General features: G+C 47.9%; 1 protein-coding gene across 8 annotated transcripts in view; it reads right to left on the bottom strand.

Annotated features, from left to right (window-relative positions):
- The window catches only part of CLTCL1 (clathrin heavy chain like 1), a 369,670-nt gene that overhangs the window by 216,249 nt on the left and 130,235 nt on the right, over positions 1 to 23,186 (bottom strand). For all 8 annotated transcript variants that reach the window (XM_085634408.1, XM_085634412.1, XM_085634409.1 and 5 more), the window contains exons 4-5: positions 22,223 to 22,384; positions 13,743 to 13,856 (exon numbers count right to left, since the gene is read on the bottom strand). In XM_085634408.1, the coding sequence (XP_085490534.1) occupies positions 13,743 to 13,856; positions 22,223 to 22,384 (276 nt within the window). The remainder of the gene's footprint in view (positions 1 to 13,742; positions 13,857 to 22,222; positions 22,385 to 23,186) is intronic.

The raw sequence follows: 23,186 nt of genomic DNA, 5'->3' as shown, positions 1-23,186 counted from the left end.
AACCTTTGAAGTACGGGCCGCGTGACTGTAAGGAACCTTTGAAGTACGGGCCGCGTGACAGTAAGGAACCTTTGAAGTACGGGCCGCGTGACAGTAAGGAACCTTTGAAGTACGGGCCGCGTGACAGTAAGGAACCTTTGAAGTACGGGCCGCGTGACAGTAAGGAACCTTTGAAGTACGGGCCGCGTGACAGTAAGGAACCTTTGAAGTACGGGCCGCGTGACAGTAAGGAACCTTTGAAGTACGGGCCGTGTGACTGTAAGGAACCTTTGAAGTACGGGCCGTGTGACTGTAAGGAACCTTTGAAGTACCGGCCGTGTGACAGTAAGGAACCTTTGAAGTACGGGCCGTGTGACAGTAAGGAACCTTTGAAGTACGGGCCGTGTGACTGTAAGACAGCAAGGAACCTTTGAAGTACGGTGTGACTGTAAGGAACCTTTGAAGTACGGGCCGTGTGACTGTAAGAAACCTTTGAAATACCAGCCGTGTGACTGTAAGAAACCTTTGAAGTACGGGCCGTGTGACTGTAAGGAACCTTTGAAGTACCGGCCGTGTGACAGTAAGGAACCTTTGAAGTACGGGCCGTGTGACAGTAAGGAACCTTTGAAGTACGGGCCGTGTGACTGTAAGACAGCAAGGAACCTTTGAAGTACGGTGTGACTGTAAGGAACCTTTGAAGTACGGGCCGTGTGACTGTAAGGAACCATTGAAGTACGGCCGTGTGACAGTAAGGAACCTTTGAAGTATGGGCCCTGTGACTGTAAGGAACCTTTGAAGTACCAGCTGCATGACACTGTAAAGAACCTTTGAAATACCAGCCGTGTGACTGTAAGAAACCTTTGAAATACCAGCCGTGTGACTGTAAGAAACCTTTGAAATACCAGCCGTGTGACTGTAAGAAACCTTTGAAATACGGGCCGTGTGACAGTAAGACACCTTTGAAGTACGGGCCGTGTGACAGTAAGACTGTAAGGAACCTTTGAAGTACGGGCCGTGTGACTGTAAGGAACCTTTGAAGTACGGCCGTGTGACAGTAAGGAACCTTTGAAGTATGGGCCCTGTGACTGTAAGGAACCTTTGAAGTACCGGCCGTGTGACTGTAAGGACCCTTTGAAGTATGGGCCGTGTGAGTGTAAGGAACCTTTGAAATACGGGCCGTGTGACTGTAAGGAACCTTTGAAATACCAGCTGTGTGACTGTAAGGAACCTTTGAAGTATGGGCCGTGTGACTGTAAGGAACCTTTGAAGTACGGGCCGTGTGACAGTAAGACTGTAAGGAACCTTTGAAGTACGGGCCGTGTGACTGTAAGGAACCTTTGAAGTACGGCCGTGTGACAGTAAGGAACCTTTGAAGTATGGGCCCTGTGACTGTAAGGAACCTTTGAAGTACCGGCCGTGTGACTGTAAGGAACCTTTGAAGTACGGGACGTGTGACAGTAAGGAACCTTTGAAGTACGGGCCGTGTGACTGTAAGGAACCTTTGAAGTACGGGCCGCGTGACAGTAAGTACGGGCCGCGTGACAGTAAGGAACCTTTGAAGTACGGGCCGCGTGACAGTAAGGAACCTTTGAAGTACGGGCCGTGTGACAGTAAGGAACCTTTGAAGTACGGGCCGTGTGACAGTAAGGAACCTTTGAAGTACGGGCCGCGTGACAGTAAGGAACCTTTGAAGTACGGGCCGCGTGACAGTAAGGAACCTTTGAAGTACGGGCCGCGTGACAGTAAGGAACCTTTGAAGTACGGGCCGCGTGACAGTAAGGAACCTTTGAAGTACGGGCCGCGTGACAGTAAGGAACCTTTGAAGTACGGGCCGCGTGACAGTAAGGAACCTTTGAAGTACGGGCCGTGTGACTGTAAGACAGCAAGGAACCTTTGAAGTACGGTGTGACTGTAAGGAACCTTTGAAGTACGGGCCGTGTGACTGTAAGGAACCATTGAAGTACGGCCGTGTGACAGTAAGGAACCTTTGAAGTATGGGCCCTGTGACTGTAAGGAACCTTTGAAGTACCAGCTGCATGACACTGTAAAGAACCTTTGAAATACCAGCCGTGTGACTGTAAGAAACCGTTGAAATACCAGCCGTGTGACTGTAAGAAACCTTTGAAATACCAGCCGTGTGACTGTAAGAAACCTTTGAAGTACGGGCCGTGTGACTGTAAGGAACCTTTGAAGTACCGGCCGTGTGACAGTAAGGAACCTTTGAAGTACGGGCCGTGTGACAGTAAGGAACCTTTGAAGTACGGGCCGTGTGACTGTAAGACAGCAAGGAACCTTTGAAGTACGGTGTGACTGTAAGGAACCTTTGAAGTACGGGCCGTGTGACTGTAAGGAACCATTGAAGTACGGCCGTGTGACAGTAAGGAACCTTTGAAGTATGGGCCCTGTGACTGTAAGGAACCTTTGAAGTACCAGCTGCATGACACTGTAAAGAACCTTTGAAATACCAGCCGTGTGACTGTAAGAAACCTTTGAAATACCAGCCGTGTGACTGTAAGAAACCTTTGAAATACCAGCCGTGTGACTGTAAGAAACCTTTGAAGTACGGGCCGTGTGACAGTAAGACTGTAAGGAACCTTTGACGTACGGGCCGTGTGACTGTAAGGAACCTTTGAAGTACGGCCGTGTGACAGTAAGGAACCTTTGAAGTATGGGCCCTGTGACTGTAAGGAACCTTTGAAGTACCGGCCGTGTGACTGTAAGGACCCTTTGAAGTATGGGCCGTGTGAGTGTAAGGAACCTTTGAAATACGGGCCGTGTGACTGTAAGGAACCTTTGAAATACCAGCTGTGTGACTGTAAGGAACCTTTGAAGTATGGGCCGTGTGACTGTAAGGAACCTTTGAAGTACGGGCACTCTGACAGTGTAAGGAACCTTTGAAGTATGGGCCGTGTGACTGTAAGGAACCTTTGAAGTACGGCCGTGTGACTGTAAGGAACCTTTGAAGTATGGGCCCTGTGACTGTAAGGAACCTTTGAAGTACCGGCCGTGTGACTGTAAGGAACCTTTGAAGTATGGGCCGTGTGAGTGTAAGGAACCTTTGAAATACGGGCCGTGTGACTGTAAGGAACCTTTGAAATACCAGCTGTGTGACTGTAAGGAACCTTTGAAGTATGGGCCGTGTGACTGTAAGGAACCTTTGAAGTACGGGCACTCTGACAGTGTAAGGAACCTTTGAAGTATGGGCCGTGTGACTGTAAGGAACCTTTGAAGTACGGGCCGTGTGACAGTAAGACTGTAAGGAACCTTTGAAGTACGGGCCGTGTGACTGTAAGGAACCTTTGAAGTACGGCCGTGTGACAGTAAGGAACCTTTGAAGTATGGGCCCTGTGACTGTAAGGAACCTTTGAAGTACCGGCCGTGTGACTGTAAGGAACCTTTGAAGTACGGGCCGTGTGACTGTAAGGAACCTTTGAAGTACGGGCCGTGTGACTGTAAGGAACCTTTGAAGTACGGGCCGTGTGACTGTAAGGAACCTTTGAAGTACCGGCCGTGTGACAGTAAGGAACCTTTGAAGTACGGGCCGTGTGACAGTAAGGAACCTTTGAAGTACCGGCCGTGTGACTGTAAGGAACCTTTGAAGTACGGGCCTAAGGAACCTTTGAAGTACGGGCCGCGTGACAGTAAGGAACCTTTGAAGTACGGGCCGTGTGACAGTAAGGAACCTTTGAAGTACGGGCCCTGTGACTGTAAGGAACCTTTGAAGTACGGGCCCTGTGACGGTAAGGAACCTTTGAAGTACGGGCCCTGTGACGGTAAGGAACCTTTGAAGTACGGGCCCTGTGACGGTAAGGAACCTTTGAAGTACGGGCCCTGTGACGGTAAGGACCCTTTGAAGTATGGGCCGTGTGAGTGTAAGGAACCTTTGAAATACGGGCCGTGTGACTGTAAGGAACCTTTCATGAAAACCGTGGAGGTTTGGCCGCAGACAAATCACGCGTCACAGAATGAACCGGGGCAGCCAGGAGCGCTGGCACCGGGGCTTTCAGCATGAGTACCCCTGCAGTAGTAGGCGCTATGTCTGTGGCGCGTGGGCGAGCTGGCACACTGCTCTGGGAGTGAAGTGGCGGCTAGTCACGGGGTAGCTACACCGAGGGGCTGGTGCTAGGTGGCTGTGACAATAGTGACGTTCACTCGCCTCGGGGGTCAGTTCGGCGCCTGCTCCCCCGTTTCCCATGATGCTAAAGGCAGGAGACGGTGATCCCTCCTCGTGGAGGGGCGGTGGATCCCTTCGGGACAGGCAGTGCGGACGCAGTGCCCTTGACACGGTTCCTGCGCCGTCCTCTGTGCGCTGCAGGCTCCTCTCCTTGGGGCAGGCGCCTCGCAGCGCTGCACCAGCTCTTCAGGAGGCATAAAAGGAAACCTCTTTAAACCCCGCTTCTGGCAGGGCCTTTTGAGAGTCACGGCAGCACAAAAGAAAATTGCACAACACGCCTCGAAGGCGCCTCATTCGGACTCTGTGCGCACCGCTGCTTTACACAATCTCGGGGCCGCATTGAAACGGGGAACAGTGGGCGCATCAGCATTTAATATTAACGACGACAATGTATAAAGTGCGCTTTACGAACTCAAAGCATCTCTGAGCGCGTAAATACCTGGCGCGATCTCCCAGCTTGGTGCAGACTTCAAAAGGATTAAGCACCGAGTCGGCCCCGTAGGCAGTGGCGTAGCTAGAGCTTGTGGCGCCCGGGGCTATCCTTCAGATTGCCGCCCCCCTGGGGGGGTGCTGGAGAAAAAGGATGGCGAGCACCTGAAAGAGGTCAGAGACACACGTAGTATCGCCGCTAATAGTTACCTCGATCATGCAAGTTACATGCACATACATGACACGGTCCAGGGCTAGACAGCCCCTGTCCCCAAAATATTGCCGCCTGGGGCGGACGCCCCCCACCTAGCTACGCCGCTGAAGGAAAAGCAGAAGGAAACCCAAAACTTACATCAGTTCTACCTACTCTGCTTGTGACATCTCACTCATAAAATCACAGCTTGTGCAGGACCCTTGTCCCCTGTCCCCCTGTCCCCTATCTACCCCGTCCGTGACCTCAGCAATGTCTGCAGACCGGTCCACCAAACTGGGTTTGACCACGATTCCCCTGGCAGGACCTTCAGGATACTACAGGTGAGTCCAATGCACCTGATCACTAGACTAACTTGAGTTCTGTAGTTGGGGCAGTACCAGCCCTGCAGTGAAAGCCTTCTCACTCCACCCAAGCCCCCCATGAGAGCTCAGTAGACGCCATCCCACATGCCCCTCCCAGGAGAGAGCAGTGGAGCCATCCACTGCCCCAGCCGCAGAAGAACTACATACCCTGACCCCACCCATCCCAGGAGAGAGCAGTGTAACCATTCTACTCCTCCCTCCCGCCAAACAGAGAGCATTCAACACCAACTCAGGGTCGCCTACGGTCACTACAGTATAGTAATGTGAGTTTTTAAAGACTGTCAGTGCTCCGAAAGAATTTCAATAAGCTGGAGTGTCAGGCCAGGGAATGCAGTAGAATGTGTAAAATTCCGTTTTTACCAGGCCAGAAGGGGGATCTGACCCGTGGCCCAGCGTAGAGACAGCCTTGACCCTGCACCTGTCACTACAGACAGCCCCATGCCCGCAAAAAAGATGTAAAAATCTATAGAAATATTTTCCTATTTTTGTGGGGGGAAAAGGGTATACTAGGAGGAGACAACCCACGGAATCTGCAGAAGGAACCGTGGCAATGTATACTAATAACAGTTTAGTTTCCCAATGTAATATTAAAATGAATTGCACCCAAGGTGCCTCGTTTCAATATTCCTGAAAGTTTAGAAAGGAAAGTAATTGAATGTGAGTCCTGATATCATGGTATGTGCCAGTCCTCACAAACATCTCTTGTTAGCACATGAGTAATGCCAAGGTCTCTGCACTTTCATATCGCCCGCGCTCTTTTTGTGTGTGTTACTAAGAACACGCAGGTGTTGCTTGCCACATTCACTCTTCAGCTGTAAATGTCCACTTCAGCACAGACTTACTTTGCTGAGCTGACGCTGTAATCAAAAACAAGCACTGGCAAAGCCAAAAGGTCTTGCTTCTGAGAGCTATTGATTTGGCAATGCTTTGTAGCCATGCTGTACAGCATTGCAGATGCTTTGCAGTGTAGCTAAAACTAATTTTAAATGGCACTAATACACAGCCAGGGCTAATGCACTTTTACCCGATACTTCCCCTTAAACTATCCCAACCATCAGATATCCCAATCTTCCCTCACACTGTCCCCTTCTACCTTCAATCTAGCACTTCTATACTCAAATGATCCCTCCCTTTCAACCTAACCTCCTTCACCCAAACTGCACCAAAACAACCTCTCCAAAAACAAAACTACCCCATCTTCTCGCTACCCCATACTTTTAGACTACCTCTCCACTCAAACTACTTTCTATTGTCAAAGAACTCTGCCTACAGTCAGAGTATCTCCACTTACTACCTTCTAGAACAATGTCACCCCTTCAAACAAACTACACCTACCTTCATGCGAACTCCACCTTCAAACTACCCCTCCAATGCTGAAACTACCTCCAGTTGTAAAGTATTCCCTTCCAACTTCCTCCCCAGCACCGAAGCTACCCTATATTTTGTCACATCCCTCCTGACCTCTAAATACTTCCAACTTTCAAACTGTCCCCACTTCCTACTACTCCTATACTCAGTCTCCCAGTATCAACTTACCCTGCGCACTCAGCATGACCCATTTTACCTGAGCAAATCTTCGATGTCACAAAGTCAGCCTCAATACCCCATGCCCCTTCCCTTTCACTATACCAAGGATTTCTAGAACTGGGCTTATTTACTGATATTGAAATTCTCCCTCTCTCCTCTTACATTTTATTATTCCATATATTATAATATATATGTAACAACATAATGTTGAGTAATCTAATTCTAGTCGCGTAGCACAAAACCCCTTAGAATTCTTGTAAAGTGGGTGTAATGGGGTAAGAACCACACCAACAGGCCTAGAACTCCAAACAAAGCCATATCAACCTAACTAAAGCCATACAAACTAGCGTAGCCCAGTACAAACAACAGACAATGGGAAATGCCAAAATATTTCAAAGCATATTAGGTGTGATATTTGCTAAAATTACACACAGTGCCTAATTTACCCTTAGGAGTCTGTCTGCACAAAAGAATTACATTCGAGGGTTTACTCAAAACACAAAACTCATACAAAGTATTGTTTCTCTGCCTTTGCATAAATTAAAAATCATATTTGTCACAAATAACAGAGTTATTTGCATGTGTGTGGCTGATGCCATCATTGTGGCACAATGCGCAGTAAATACAATGCAATGCTAATTTTGGTTGTGCAAGAGAGACTATTGCACATAGTTGCATAGTGTGAATCTTGGTAAATCTGCTCACAAGTGTACTGAATTTAGAACGTGCTAGATCAGTAAATGCACACAAACATAATGACCCCTTCAACACCCAAACTACTCCATACTCCTACTACCTCTGCCTTTTATTAACCCCTTCGGTGCTCATGACGGAACGGTTCCGTCATGAGCGTCGGTTGAGCTGTGCTCATGACGGAACCGTTCCGTCATGACCACGCCCGCGCAAGCAGCGCTCAGCACAGCGGGGGAATCCGCCCCGCATGGAAGGGGTTAACCCATCCTATATTTAAACTATCCAACCTTTAAATTACTCCTTCTACCCTCACATTATATCACCAAAACTCACACACTACACCAGGCCCGGCTCCAGGAACTTTTATTTGGGTGGGCCAAGGGTGCATTCGGGTGGGCCACTACAGGCCCGATTTGTCGCTTATATGTCTAGCCAGGCCTGCTTCCAACCCTCCTTTAGCTCTTCTTAGTCTACCAAGGCCCAGTAAAACACACTCTTTTCCAAATCTCTTTATAAATGTTATTACTCTCAAAAAGTGTTTTTTTTCTCCATGATATGTCCCTTTGATGGGAAGAGGAGATTTCTAAGGTGGGAGTATCAGGCAAGTGACACTACTCAGGCTCCCTCCGTGTGACCTTCAGGAAGAATCCCTCTTCATTACTACCTCCACCTGACCCCAGACTCTGCAGCGTGCTCCCTTACAGGCTTGCTTATCCACTTTTCTACCACCCCTCTTCATTGCATCTTATCTCACAGCTGACCTTGGGCCCCAGCCCCATATGAGCCACCATCCAGTTGCATTTTCATTATTCCTGGTAAAAAAACATTAGTAAAATCACCTTCAAACTTGAAGCATTGAATATAGCAGTAAATGTAATTAGCATGCACTTTACAGTTTTCCTAATCACCCGACTGTTAATTAAATATACGAAAACAGAAAGGCCATGACAGGGTTGGATTTAGTGCTGGTGCAAAAGTCTTTTTTGGGGCCCTAACAATGACCTCTTTCTCCGTGGATACCTTTACTACCACCCTCCAACAGTGTCCTTCATCTCTCCGCAGCCCCTCCCCCTCATGACCTCCTCCTCAGACTCCATCACTGCCACCCTCCACCAGTGCCCCTCATCGCTGCGTAGCCCCCGTACCCCATGACCTCCTCCTCGCTTACCTCACTGCCACCCTACACTAGTGCCGCTCATCTCTCTGTAGTCCCCCCCCCCCCCCCCCCCCCACCCCATGACCTCCTTCTTGGCTTCCCTCACTGCCACCCTCTACTAGTACCCCTCATCTCTCGGTAGTTGCCCCACCCCATGACCAGCTCCTCGTATTCCCTCACTGCCACCCTTAACCAGTGCCCCTCATCTCTGTTGCCCCTCTCTCATATGCATTCCATTTGTTGTATAGCGCTACTCATATCAGTGTAAGGTGTCACAGTACTTTACATAACAGCACACATTATACAGAGAGAATGAATCAGTCTACGGGGAATGTCACATAGGCCAATGAGGATTACAAGTGTAGGAGTCACATGTCATTTATGCTGGTGGGCAATATATTTTACTAGGCTTTGGTCTGGAGAAGCACAAACTCAGGATTTAAAGAGTACTCCAGTGGTTGGGGGTTGGCTTTACTGATAAAAATGTATGACTTCCCAAACAAACTCTTTTTAGCGACATCAGAATAATGAAAGACTGGAGAAGTTCTAACTATATCACAACACAAAAAAAGGTGAAGTTTGTATGCAGCTCTTTGATGACAGTTCTGAGTTCACTGTCCTATTTTAGGATTGTAACTTCTGAACGGCAAGTAACACAAGGATCTCTGTGACAAAGGCAGTAACCCACCGAGTTACCCACATAAAATACAGTTTATCTGCATTTAAAAACTAACAGACAAATGATTGCTCTCTAGCAAGATCATAAATCACCAGTTATCTGAACATTTTTTTATTATTGTTGTACATCGGTTGCAGATTCATTGCCATTGCCCAGGCCCACCCCCTAGAACCGGGCTTGCACTACACTCCAGTTTGAAAAACTGCCCATTCAGACGCAGACGCACACTGTGCTCTCCTACCTTAAAGTAAAAGTACATATTGGTAAACGGGTCCCATCCAGGGGTGTCAGGCACCATAGCCGATTCATCCACGTCATCGGGGAATGGTGGTGGGGTGCAGGAATCCATCCCAACCCCTGCACGCGCTCTCCCTGGCTGCACCAGCGTTGTGGGCTGCTCGACGTCGTGGTGCACGCGCTGGAGGCGGAGCTCGTTTCACCGCGCGCCCAAATAGCCTAATCTGGCAACGTGGTGCGTGTTCTGCATGCGACAATTTGTTGCGTTTCCTTTTTTGCAAGCACGTGAGCAGTGCTTGTATGTGAAACGGCGGCCGCGCGGCACAGGCCCGTTGCGGCGGCCTTTATAATTTATTTGGGTACACTGACTGTCAGTGTCTCCAAATAAATTATAAAGGCCGCCACAACGGGCCAGTGCCGCGCGGCCGCTGCCGCCCGCAAAACAGTGCCGCCTGGGGCGGTCCGCCCCCACCGCCCCCCCCTAGCTACGCGCCTGCCCGTAGGAGTCCATGTACATCATGTAGGCTCTCCTGCAAGTCTATGCGGAAGGCCTGCACTGCACCGAGCTGCGGACACTGATGACACTACTCACCACGGGGGGTAGTTGCACTAGTAGTTAACCTCAGCCCGCTGAAGGCCTCACCACTGCACCTTCCTCAAGGGACCCGACGTGCAGGCGCACGGGTCAGCCTGCGCCCAGGGCACGGCCAGAGACCGCTGGCACATCGAGGGAAGTGGGCTTCGGCGAGTGTCTCGGGAGCACACGGGGGCATGTGACCGGCTCCATGAATACACTGCACCCCACAAACGCCAGAGGGTGGCTGGAGGCAGGAGCGGTTCCAATGAGCAGCCTGCAGTCACCTCAGTGGACTGCCCTGGGGGCGCAGAGTGCGCACACCTCACACAAAGTCCATCTGAAGCACTCACCCCCTCAGCCCCCACCCTTGCAGCTGGGGGGGTTCGACGGGGCTAGTAGGACCCAGGGGCGGCCACGCCCAGTGCCGGCAGTTACCGCTGATCTCCAATTCATGCCAGTGTGAGGACACGCGTGTTTAGCAATCAAATTGTTAATTTGTTTTATGGAGCACTTAATAACACGACAATATTCAATCAGTTTATAGAGCGCGCTAATCACCCGTGAGCAGAGGCGCAACTAGAGCCAAATTTCAAGAGGGGGGAGCTAAGAAAAAATTTCGGGGGGCTGAATCTTTAAGCAATAGGCAGAGTGGAGCGGATCTGGGGGGGGGGCGCTGAATCTTTAAGCAACAGGCAGAGTAGAGCTGCAGGGGCTCTTAGAAGGTTTGAAACCACAGCAAGGCCTCATTAACATGCAAATTCTCTTTTAAAGACCTGTGAAGTGCTCGGTGTGGCTGTGTGTGTGACCGGGAAGCTGTCTCATCCCAGGCTGCCACACACGAGGGGGGGGGGGGGGGGGGGGGGCTGAAGCCCTTTGAGTCCAATGGGCATTGTGCGCCTGCCCGTGAGGGTTGCAAGGCGCTGGGGGGCGGGGGTGCAGTTCCAGATCAGCCGAAGAGCCAGGTCTTGAGGTTGTTCCTGAAGGTGTGCAGAGTGGGGGAGCGTCTGATCTTGACTGGGAGCTTGTTCCAGGTCTTTGCTGTGATGTAGGAGAAGGCTCTTCCACCTGCTCTGGTCCTGCGGATGTGTGGTGTCTCTGCGAGGTCAGCGGAGCGTTGGTTCCTTTTGGGTACATGGAAGGAAACTCTTTCTTGGAGGTATTTGGGTCAGATGATGCAGAGGGATTTGAAGGCGTGGGTGAGTAGCTTGAAGACTACTCTCTTCTCGATGGGGAGAAAGTCGAGGCCTCGTAGTGCCGAGTCATGTGTTGGTGTCGTGGGCTTCCGAGGACGAGTCTGGCTGCAGTGTTCTGGATGGTTTGGAGGTTGTGTAGCAGGGTTTTGTTGATACCGGCTTAGAGGGAGTTACCGTAGTCCAGTCTGCTGGTTATGAGTGCGTGGGTGACAGTCATCGTGAGAGAGAGAGGATGAGCTGGGTGTCCTCGGCATAGGATTCTATGTTGAGCCCATGCTGTCCGACGATGGCGGCGCGGGCGCCATGTAAATGTTGAAGAGCGTGGGGCTGAGCGTGGATCCCTGGGGTTGAGCGCGGATCCCTGGGGCTGAGCGAGGATCCCTGGGGTACTCCACAGTAGATCTCTGTGGGTTCGGACAGGAAGGGCCAGTTTAACAGTGCTCAGCTTTTTTAACCTCTGAAGGAAGAAAGGCTGAGTAGCCATTGTCTTAATTTACATTTGTAAACTGTAAATCCTACACAAAACTGAAAGAAATCTCGAAGAGCCTCGCCTCGCACCAAGCAGCAGGGCAGGTCAGGCACCGTGAGGGCAGGTGGGGTTTTCATGTGGTGCAGCGCCTTGAAGGACAGACAGTGCGCCCGGCAGTCCTTTCTGTGCCTCGTTGCAAGCCCTCAAGGCACGGCGTACACTTTTCACAGCCAATAAGAAGCCTCGATGAGCTGCTGGTAACAGGTGGCAGCGCCAGCAGGCCTGGCTCCTCTATTCATCACATCCAGGATTCTAGGAGCTACATCCACGCCAGCCTGTGTCGTGTGCTATCCAGACATTCATATCGCGACATCTGTGACGATTTCTGCACTACAGACTTCTTTATCTGTAGAGGGTTACAAAACCTTAAAGCGCCGTGAAGCTGCAGAATGACGGCAGGTAACCTCTACAGAGAACACCAATTTAAACTCAACTCAAGTTTATAATTATTACTATACTACTGGAGGAGGATTCGCTTGAAAGTTTGATTTAAATCAAACTGCCACTCAAAAGGCTGAAAGAAAGATCTGAAAATTACTTGAAACAAAATACAAACCAACGAGCACAAAAGACACCCTGTCACCGAGAGGCTCTCAGACAGTGGGAGAGGTCACCATCGCCCCACGGACGAGAAGCATTGGCAAAACCACTAGGTCTCGCCTATGCCAAAGCTATTGCCTTTGCCAATGTCTTTTAACCATGCTGTACAGTAACAAAGCTGTGCGGCAGGACTAAAAGTAAACTTAAGAAAAACATTAGGGGTGGGTGAAGAATTCCACTCCGCCGGCAGAGTTCGCAGAGTTTTGCCCACTCTGAAGAACTCTGTTAAGTGATGCGGACTGGAGTTTTTTCTCTTGCGCTGCTCGCCCACATTAAGTGGGCGAGTGAGCAAAATCACGCACAAGACCTCCTCCTAGCGAGATTTCTCAACATGGGCAGTCGCAGCCGCTCGCATTGAGAAATCACCGCTAGCGTTGAGGAAGCTGCTGCTCGAGTAGAAGAAAGAAGCAGTGCCCCGAGATGCGACGCTTAGTACCGTTTGCGCTAATTTTCCGGCGCAGCAGAACTTACCACACTCCACCGCTTGAGGAACTCCGTGGAAAGCAACAGTTTTTTTGGCACTTCGTGGAGTTCCGCCCAGGCCTAAAAAACATGCTATGACGTTGTCAATGCTGGCCACACCATAGCGCTTTTTTCCCTGTGGCTGGTGAATGTGGGCAGCATGGACAACAGGAGGGAGGGTGGAAAGGGGCAACACTGAAAACGGGAGGATGGGAGGGGACAGCAACGGGACGTTTGGGGGGGTTGTTCTCTAAAACAGCCAACAGGGTGAGAGGGATGAAGCCACCCAGACAACAAGTGGAAAGAATCAACACGTACGTGTGGGGTGGGAGGGGAAACAGCAACACAGACATCTTAGGGGAAGATGCAACATGGATGGAACACTAAATCAAATAGTACCAAAGCAAGTGGTGGATGGTCAGCGGATGGGCACTAATCAAAGCAAATCAATCAGTGCTTGGTCCAAGCTCTAATCTAAAGAATAGGAAGTGACATTGGCAGTACAGGCGTATTAGGAAGCAGCAAATAAGAGTGGCAATGAAGCCAATGAATGGCAAGCAATGGGTGGGTTCCAAGTCCCTTAAAGTACACAATACATCCTGCAGCGAAACCAATCGTGCTGTAGGCAGGTAAGACCTAAAAACTCCTAAATGTCAAGAACCAGAAAGAAAATAATCCTACAAACACAAAATAAAAAAAAGATGGCACACAAAATACACATTGCAAACATTCCACTCACATTTTGACACACTGGGGCTGCAAGGCAATTTTCTTTGTGAATCTGGACACCAGCCACCAACCCAGTATCAAAAACCCAGTAAGACTGAGTATCACAGCAGCGGTAAGCCCCTTCTCTGCTGGCATGCTCTCGCCTACACTGCACATGCAGCATGCACGGGGCCTCAAGTCTTTGGGGCCACCTCAGTCTTACCTGCATGGCCACAGGGAAGTCGGTCTGTGCCTCTGGGGGGAAGAAGACATCTACAGCTTTCTTCACGAAGGGCTGGTTCCCGGTGGCCGGCTGGCCCACCTCTATAATGTGAAGCTGTGGGCAGGGAGAGAGACAGGAAAGGTATATCACAAAAGCAACCAAGAAACGTGCTGGGCACGGTGCAAGAGAGATGGGTGACTCAAGGGCACTACGCTTGGGCCTCTGGTCCCAGGCTACAGCACACCAACAGCTGGAACCCGGGGCATCAGGACACCCTCTGCCTCCCCAGGAACCAGCAGCAACAGGACACCCTCCAAAAATCCCCATTCCCGCACAGTCTTGCATAGGTAAAGTGAGGTCCTCTCTGCTTTTCAGCTCAGCTACCTTTGTCACTGCTGTCGACAGTGCTGTCTCTGACCCTGGTTACTATTTGGGTCCACTGCATAAAGGGAATTTTGTTCAAAACAACTAACAAAATCTTTTACTGAGTCTTCAAAACGCTTCAAACTTTGCCCCAGTAAACAGCATGTCAGTGAAAGTGTGCCCACTCGGAGAACACTTCACCTAGTAACGAGCAGCAACTGCTTACCACTTTGATCTACATATTTTATGATATGGGTCCACATTGATAACATGAAAATTAGGGCCTAGGCAGAGCGTTGCTCCAACTGCAGGAAAGACACTGACTAAAACACAGTCTCTGGGTCAGGTATGTAAATGTCGCCTAAATCCTCTACGAAGAACCGTTTTAGCGCGGGGACACACCGGTGGTGTAACCATGCGCTCTACAAATGGCAAACTAAACACGGCAAGGGCGGCCCAGCGCATGGCATGCAGAACATTGCACAAGAACGCATGCACACTGCTGCAGATGGGGGTTACAACAGCTCTATATGGCCCATTCTAAAATAGTGTCTACTAGCAGTCCCTTGACTGTATGTACAAATCAATGTAATTCAAAAATATAATATTCACACTCACGTTTTTAAAAAAAAAATTAGTTACCGTTTATTTGTAAAGCATGTTATGCATCACCATTTAAAACTCAATCTATTCTAGTCCCTACTTAACATTGATCTAAGCAGAAGATATAATCCAAACAATATATTCAATTTGAACATGAGCAAGTAAAAAAAGGCTGAAATGTCATTTGATACTGCAAAAAATGTAAACAGGACAAATTATTACATTAAAAACGCCTCGTTATGAACCAGCATAACTGAGAAAACACACCACCAAAAGACATTACACTTTGTCATATATTAACACATCCAAAGACACTACTGGACTTTAACCACTTATGGGATGTTTTGGGCTCTTTATCACTATAAGTGTGTATCCGTTTCTATGGATTGTGTGTTTCATGAGCGTCGACGCGTTTCGATAGGCTTTGTTTTATACCACTATCTTCCTCAAGACCATAGATATAGGTTTTCTCTCAATATTCAGTGGTAAGCAGGACCAAAGACGTTTCCCCGCATTCATGAAACTATCGGCGTGCTCAAGGCTATAGGGGGCCCACAATACGAAGGACAATTTATCCACAACGGTCTCGTCTATAAGCCTTCGGCTGATCCAGCTGAGGACAATCTATATTTTACGGATAATGCGGGAGAATAACAGTGTACCATAAGAAAGGATACGGGGTGGAAGGCACACAAAGGATTTCACACAGTCTTGATCCCCAATATCATCCGAGTCGTATAGACGGATAGAGATTGAATTACAAGAACGATGTTGGCATAATAACGACATCAATAACGAAAGAAGCACTGAATATTGAGAGAAAACCTATATCTATGATCTTGAGGAAGATAGTGGCATAAAACAAAGCCTATCGAAACGCGCCGACGCTCATGACACACAATCCATAGAAACGGATACACACTTATAGTGATAAAGAGCCCAAAACATCCCATAAGTGGTTAAAGTCCAGTAGTGTCTTTGGATGTGTTAATATATGACAAAGTGTAATGTCTTTTGGTGGTGTGTTTTCTCAGTTATGCTGGTTCATAACGAGGCGTTTTTAATGTAATAATTTGTCCTGTTTACGTTTTTTGATTATTTGCAGTATCAAATGACATTTCAGCCTTTTTTTACTTGCTCATGTTCAAATTGAATATATTGTTTGGATTATATCTTCTGCTTAGATCAACGTTAAGTAGGGACTAGAATAGATTGAGTTTTAAATGGTGATGCATAACATGCTTTACAAATAATAAACGGTAACTAATTTTTTTTAAAAAAACGTGAGTGTGAATATTATATTTTTGAATTACATTGATTTGTACATACAGTCAAGGGACTGCTAGTAGACACTTGTAAAAAGTATCCTATTCCCTTGATCTTACAAGGGATCTCTCTCTACTTTCCTATAACCATTCTAAAATAGAGCACCCTGGGGGATTAAAGTGGGGAGAAGACAGACTGACTGGACTTGAGTGAGAGTGTCGACAAAATCTTACTATAACATTGATAAAATGCATTTCTCCCAGGTTTCACCAGCATAACAAAACAGACCTCTTTAAAGGTTTTACAGGTTTTATTGTCTTAAGTGTTGCTCATGCCAGTGGTGTAACACAGGCCCCTACAGCCCCGGGGTGCCGGAGGGCCCACAAGCTACAGGGGGCCCCTCAGCACAATACTTGGGCTGGAGCGCTCCTGACCGAGTCCAGAGGGGGCCCCCTCACGTACCTTGCAAGGGGGCCCTCTCAAGTTTTGTTACGCCAGTGGCTCATGCGCCTCCAGTCCATGCAAGAGAAGCTAGCACTAACCAAAGCAGCCACTTGTAATGCTTTGTTATGTGTATTTGTATAGTGCACAACTCCTACAGAAAGGTAACCTGGCTTTGAAGCAGGAGCAGTCTGAGCAGAACCATGGCTTGACCTAGGTGTTCTGGTCTTCTGCCCAATTCTTGCAGGATTCAAGAACGGAGGAGACGCTGATGTGCAGCGGGCAGGTGGTTCGAGGCATTAGGAGCGAGATAGGAGAAGGCATGACCGCCTGATGAGTTTCTGTGTTATCGGGGCGAGTAAGAATCCTGAGTGGGGGTGTCTGGTAGGTTTGTGGAGGTTTATGTGGTTGTTTAGGAACAAAGGACCAATGTTGAGCCAGTCCTTGTATATGTGTGCGAGGAGTTTGAAGTTAGCTCGTCTGCGGATAGAGAGCCAGTGCAGCTCTTTGAACTGCCGGTGATGTGAGCGCGGGGTGGCAGGTTGAGGGTGAGCCTGGCCGCTCAGTTTCTTATGGTCTGGAGCAGCAGTTCTAAACCTATTGACTTCTGTGGACCGCCACTTAACTGCTGATGAATCCGGAGACACCCACTCAATCATTAATTGAATCTGAGGACCCCCACTGAATAATTGCTTGAATCTGGGGACCCTGGACGAAGCAATTCCGATTATTTTAATTGCAAAATACACAAAAATGCGTAAAGAAGCATCCACCAAACAAATACACATGATGAAACAGTTTACTTAATTCACAAATAAGTTTACAAAATATCAACATTTTAATGGGAAGTTTGGAGATTTTATAAATTGAACTGATGCCACCCATTATCCATACCAAAATCTGTTTGATGCATTTGCACTTCTCCCACGGATCAATTGGAGGATACCAACTTAATTTTTGGTCTGCCACCTTCCATCTCGTCTACAGGTCTTTAGGACAGAATAAGGACTTCATTAATTAATTCACAGATCTCCTTGCCACCCTATACAATGGACACATCCCCAACACCCTATTGGATTACTTCAACTCCCAGACAACAGAAGCTTAAGTAAAGAAGAAAAAAAAAAGAGCACTCACTCAACCGTTGCACTGTAAAGGCCACATCCTCGACCTAGGCTTCTTAGCATGACCAACAACCTGATGGAAATCACCCATACCCTGGAATAGGATGAACCACATTGCCATCCTCATCTGCCTGCTCAACAATTTGATGTCAACCCGAAAGAGAAGACTGCATCTTCAGATCCTTCAAAGACATTGAAAATCTAATGCTTGAATTCCTATATTACACTGCAATCACATTCAGTGTTAACGACTAAACAACTTAAACACTTTAAAAAAAAAAAAAAAAAATGTGAACATTCACGCGCCAACTAAAAAATAGAAATGCAAGCAAAAACCTTCACCACCATAGCAATCTAAAGACCTCACTGACAAACACGACAACGATAGACAGGGAATACAATGGTAAAAAACAACCTCCCGACGACCTCATGATATTGAAGTCCTTCTCCACAAAATAGACAGCTCATAACATCAACCAAAGTAAGGTACTCTAACAATGAAACGACCAATAGAAGCAGAAAGCAGCTTTACAAAAAAAATAAAGCACTAAATCAACCCCTGCATGCCCCTCCTATGCCAAACTCCACAGAGCAATGCCGTCAAACCATTCTTCAGGAAGAAAATACAGACAATCTGACAGCACATCAACACTAAGCCAGCTCCTCCTCTTACAACCACTCCTTCTCTTAGAATCTAACAATGGCGCATCCTTCAAAGTTTTCCTCTTGCAGATCTCAACGACACACCCAAGTCCTTCAAAGTCACTTATTAAAATTATTTCTTACCCCTCGTCCTTCATTAAATCTCCCTCACCCCCACTCACCATTGTCCACACCTCCATCACTCAAGCCATCTTCCCAGAAGCTCTCGAGACAGGCCAGATCCTCATTTCTTAAGAAAACTACACTAAACCCTGATGACCTTTCCAACTACAGGCCCATCACTCACCTACACTTCATCAGCAAGACGTGTAGTATACACATAACTTAGAGAACACATCAATGCTAACAATCTTTTTCACCACTACTAGTCTTCCTTCACATCATGCCACATCACTGAGGCTTCTGGCTTACACATCAGATGAGTCCCTCCTGACCACAGATCAAAATGACCACTGCCTCTGAATATTGCTGGATCTCGCACCTGCCTTCCACACAGTCAGACCCTTACCCACACCCTGCAGGTTCGAACAGGATTCTCTGGTAATGTCCTTTACAGGGTCTCCTCATACCGTTCCAATCTACACCAGTCGTGCACATAAGCATCCAAGAGATACCAACAGAAGCTTATCACTGGAAGTCCCTCAGGGTACCATGGAGTCTCCTGTAATCATAAACCCCTACATGGGGCCCTCTGGGACGCTTCTCTGAGATATCAGAATTCTCCAATAGGTCAGTGATGCACAACTCTCCTTGAAAGTCTCTTCGACTCCAGACTTCCAACACCTTACTCACTGCTGCTTTCTGACCTGGCTCTCCAGTGTCTCCCTGACAGAAAGAATTCCTATTTGCCAAAAACAAAATGCAAGAAATAGTACAAACCTGACTCAATGACAAGAACTTTAACAGCTTCAAACCCCAACTTTCACCACATGCCAAATCACAATGATTTACTGTGGTCACCAACCATCATTTTGAGGAACTTGGTGCCAAAAACCAAAACAAGAACAAAAAAACAACAATGGTACAAGCTCTCGTCTGAAGAAAAGGAAAGTTTTTTTAGAAAGTGACTTGAGTACACCTGTTAAAGCCCTTTCTCTCACATCTGAACGGTGGCAACGCACAGCTCCGCAGTCTCCAGAGTCCCCCTTGAGGGCATCCTATATGCCACACCACATATCACCCATGGCCAGAGGAAATATGTTCACCCTCAGCCTGATGAAACTGTATTGGATCACCTTGCCGCCCGCTCCACTCCCCCACACTATATTCCAAACCAGTTTAATCTTTCACAAAGCCTTCACAAAGCCTTCACAAAGCTTATCTTGCAGACTAAGTCATTATCTCTGGTGCCTCACGACACACCCACACCATTATCAAACTGGAGGCTAAGTGGAGTAAAAAAAGACAAGGAATCGGGCTATTTCCATCTGTATACCCACGAGCTAGAATAAAGTAAGCGTAACAAACAATGCTCCAATTTAGGAAAGAGTTTAAAGATCACCTCATCACAATGCAGTAACAGTATACTTCTGCTCCCAGAAGCCAGCTCACCCTCCATTAACTCGTGAACCGTATCCTTACATTTGACCGTGTAAAGCACTCTGCTGCTTTTTGGCTCGGTTCGTGATAGACAAACATCACACAAACATGCATACATACATACATACCATCTTTCTTAAGGGGGCTATAACAAGGGTTCCATGCAGAGTACTAGGAGTTACACTGAAATGAGACCTGGACCCCATTTTGTCACCGATGTCAGACTCCAACTTTATTCCAGTCGTTTTGAGTGTGGCGACCCTCCTCTTGCTGCCAGTTCATGGTGGTCTCTTGCGTTCCCCTCCCAGCTCCACAAAGGAGTTCTGTCCCCATTCCTTAAGTGGATGCTGGAGGCTGCACTTCTCGTCCTCATGATCAATTTGTCGTCTTGTTCAGATATAGAATTTCCAGTGTCTGAATCCCTCGCCTGCAGAAAACGTTAATGCATGCTCTTCTCTTGGGCAGACAGCCACATCCCGATTGAGTTACAACTATTTCCAAGCCTTATTGTCTGAACTGCTGCATTTGTATTTTAGACATACGTTTAATCTTGTAGTCAAACAAAAAGGGGCCACGGTGGGGTATTTCCTAATTTTAAAAAAGGAAAAGTTTTCCAAAACGCAGATTATAAAAAAAAGTTCATTGAACAATATACACTTCTCTGTGGGTACTCAATAGCACGTGGGGGATAACACCTTTATATCCTCTTTATAAAGAAGCCCTCCAATAGATCCCTGTTTGACGTAACAAGGCACATATTCTCTGTTCCAACGCCCACAATCTGAAACAGTTCTGGAAGCACTCTGGTAACTCCACGAGAATGAGCGAGGGATGCTCTTCCTCGTCCCAGGAAGGGCCAGGTCCCGAATTAGGTCTTAAAGGATGCTCAAAGCCATCAGCTCTTGGTCCAAGGGCTTTATGTTCTTTTCTCGTCCATCCTGATTTAGCGTTTCCACTCATGGTGGACACATACATTCACCTCCATCCTCCACTTCCTTGTTATTGCACCTATTCCACTTATGGTTGCACATTCTTCCTCCACCTTTCATAACCTCTTCTCCCAAACTGCCCGGGATCACTTTAAGCAGCATGCTGTTGTCCTGGGGGCCACAACAGTTGCATCCACTAGAGCAGCGGCTCTTAGCTGTGGTCCGGGGTCCCCTAGGGTTCCACAAAACATTCCCAGGGGGTCCGCGACTACTTAGAAAATTAATAATAACAGATGAATAAAATATACATAATTGAAAAAGCAGAACATAAAATTGAAAAATGCAAAAGCGTTCTGTAAATGTGAAGGAATGCGAAACTGGAGGATAAAACTGAAGTCAGCAGCCTCAGGTGGATTCATGAGAGCAGTGCAAGTGCATCAAACACTATGGTATGGACTATGAGTGACCTCACTTGAATTCAGGAAAGCTCCAACCTTACCACTAAAATGTCATCATTTGTGCATTTGTTTTATGAACGCATGTCTCTGTATTATTTGTGTACTTTCTTGTGGTTCAACCCATAGAAAATGCTTAGGGCGGGGTCCCCAACTTCCAGCAATGACTCAGTGGGGGTCCCCGAATTCCAATTATGAAATAGTGGGAGTCCCCAGGTTCCTGTAATGATTAAGCGGGGTTCACAGAGGTCAAAGGTTAAGAACCACTGCACAAGAGAAGTACCTATCCACTCTCTTTTTTTCTTTTTTTTTTTTTTTTAAACACTCCGTGCTTGAATCTTTAAAAGTGTAACATTTTTCTTGCAGTCCTTTCTGGCTCATCATTCGGACTGCCTTAATGCAGCAGAGAATCACCCTCTTCAGCCACAGCCGCCACCTATGGGCCATAGGTAGCAAAAGAGGCACTGCTCACTTAAATATTTCCCCTCTGAACATCAGAGCCACCAGGACTATCCCCACAGAGGGAGAGGCGCTGCAGCAACAGTCTATTCCTTCAGGCCCTTCCAGTCTTCCTCACAACCAGAAAGGGCAAATCGGAGTCCCCGACAGCACCCGCTGAACTGGAAAAGCAGAGAGCCACAAATACAGCAGGAAGAGCCGACTGCTAGCCACCATCATGCGGGCCAACGGACTTTGAGTACTGTTCCCCCTGCAGTACCAACCACCATAGAGCACCACCATGTCTGGCCCAGGACTTGGTCAGAATGAGCTCTTAAACCACGTGACCCACTTGAAAGAAGACTGAGGGAGGCCTCTTCGATGGAGAAGATGATGGTACGCTCTCAGAGACCAACTACTGCTTCCATGGGCTCATCGTACACACAAGGCAGAGCAGGAGCATTTTGTTTGACTGTTTAGCCTATCCCAAGGGATGGGTTCCCAGGAAGTATAGCTTCAGGATAGAATGAAACCATAGATTGCTGGAAAGCCAGAAAACTCAACCATCTTGCTCGGGTGTTGGCCACGGCCCACTAGAGCTTTGGTCCGAATGCTCATGTTCCGGACTTTACCCCTTCCCCTGTGGGTGGTGTACATACCTTGCCTCCACCCTGACCGCGGACAGCAAAGCAGAAGAGGGTGGAAGGCTTGGAGTTGCCCTCAATCTTGAAATCTGCAAACGCTGCTGCGTGGCCCTCAATTGGCTGCGAGACCTTCCTGTCCACAGAGTAGAGCTGCATAGCACCAACCACGCGGTTTTGCTGCAAGTAAGAGAGTAAAAGGGAGCAAGTTATTATATTCAGATGGAAAGGACCCCAAAAGGAATCCACATTTGTCACAGCGAAAAAGAGGTCTACCTACACGCATTCACAAATTTTAAACCAAGTCAAACACCCAACACTATGCACCTACATAAACATTCACATTGTGTGATGCAAAGAATAGGTTGTTTTAATGGGACAGAAGATCACTCAAAATAGCGCGAGTCATTCTAACTAAAGTCTGCAGCCCCTCCACCAGGTCCAATAGTGGTCAATAACATGGACGCCGTCAAGAAACAAGCATGCTGTAGAGATGCTCCCTCAATAACAGGACGATTACTGTTAGCGGAGACCTGCAAGATATCCTCGGCACATTAATGACAACACACAAACTCCCTTTTCTATAACATCACAACACACGTTTCTTGACTATGTCCACTGCGTGCTGCACCATCCACCAGCATTATACATCCACTGAACACTTCGCTCAAGATCCATATATCATACATAGGGGTTTAGCTAAATGCAAGCCGAACTGAAATATTCCGACCTTCAGTTATTGCCAATGCCTCTCTTGCCACTTTGGAGAAAATGGCGGGTTTAGGCAGAGACCCAAAGGAAGCTCCAAGGAAGTCTAAACCCGGGGCAGAAGGTCGACTGATCTGGGACAGGGCAGAGAGTGGCTAAATGGGTGAAGCACGGGTTCAAGGGCAGGATTTGCAACTGAAAAGAAGAGAGCCCTTGCAAGCACACCCACACACCCATCACCACCAGAGAGGGCCTTCTCAGGTGAAATCTACCT

Source organism: Triturus cristatus, chromosome 11 (assembly GCF_964204655.1).
Source record: "Triturus cristatus chromosome 11, aTriCri1.1, whole genome shotgun sequence".
NCBI classification, from domain to species: domain Eukaryota; kingdom Metazoa; phylum Chordata; class Amphibia; order Caudata; family Salamandridae; genus Triturus; species Triturus cristatus.
Note: the sequence above shows the minus strand (reverse complement) of the source record. Positions and strands in the feature narration are given on the sequence as shown.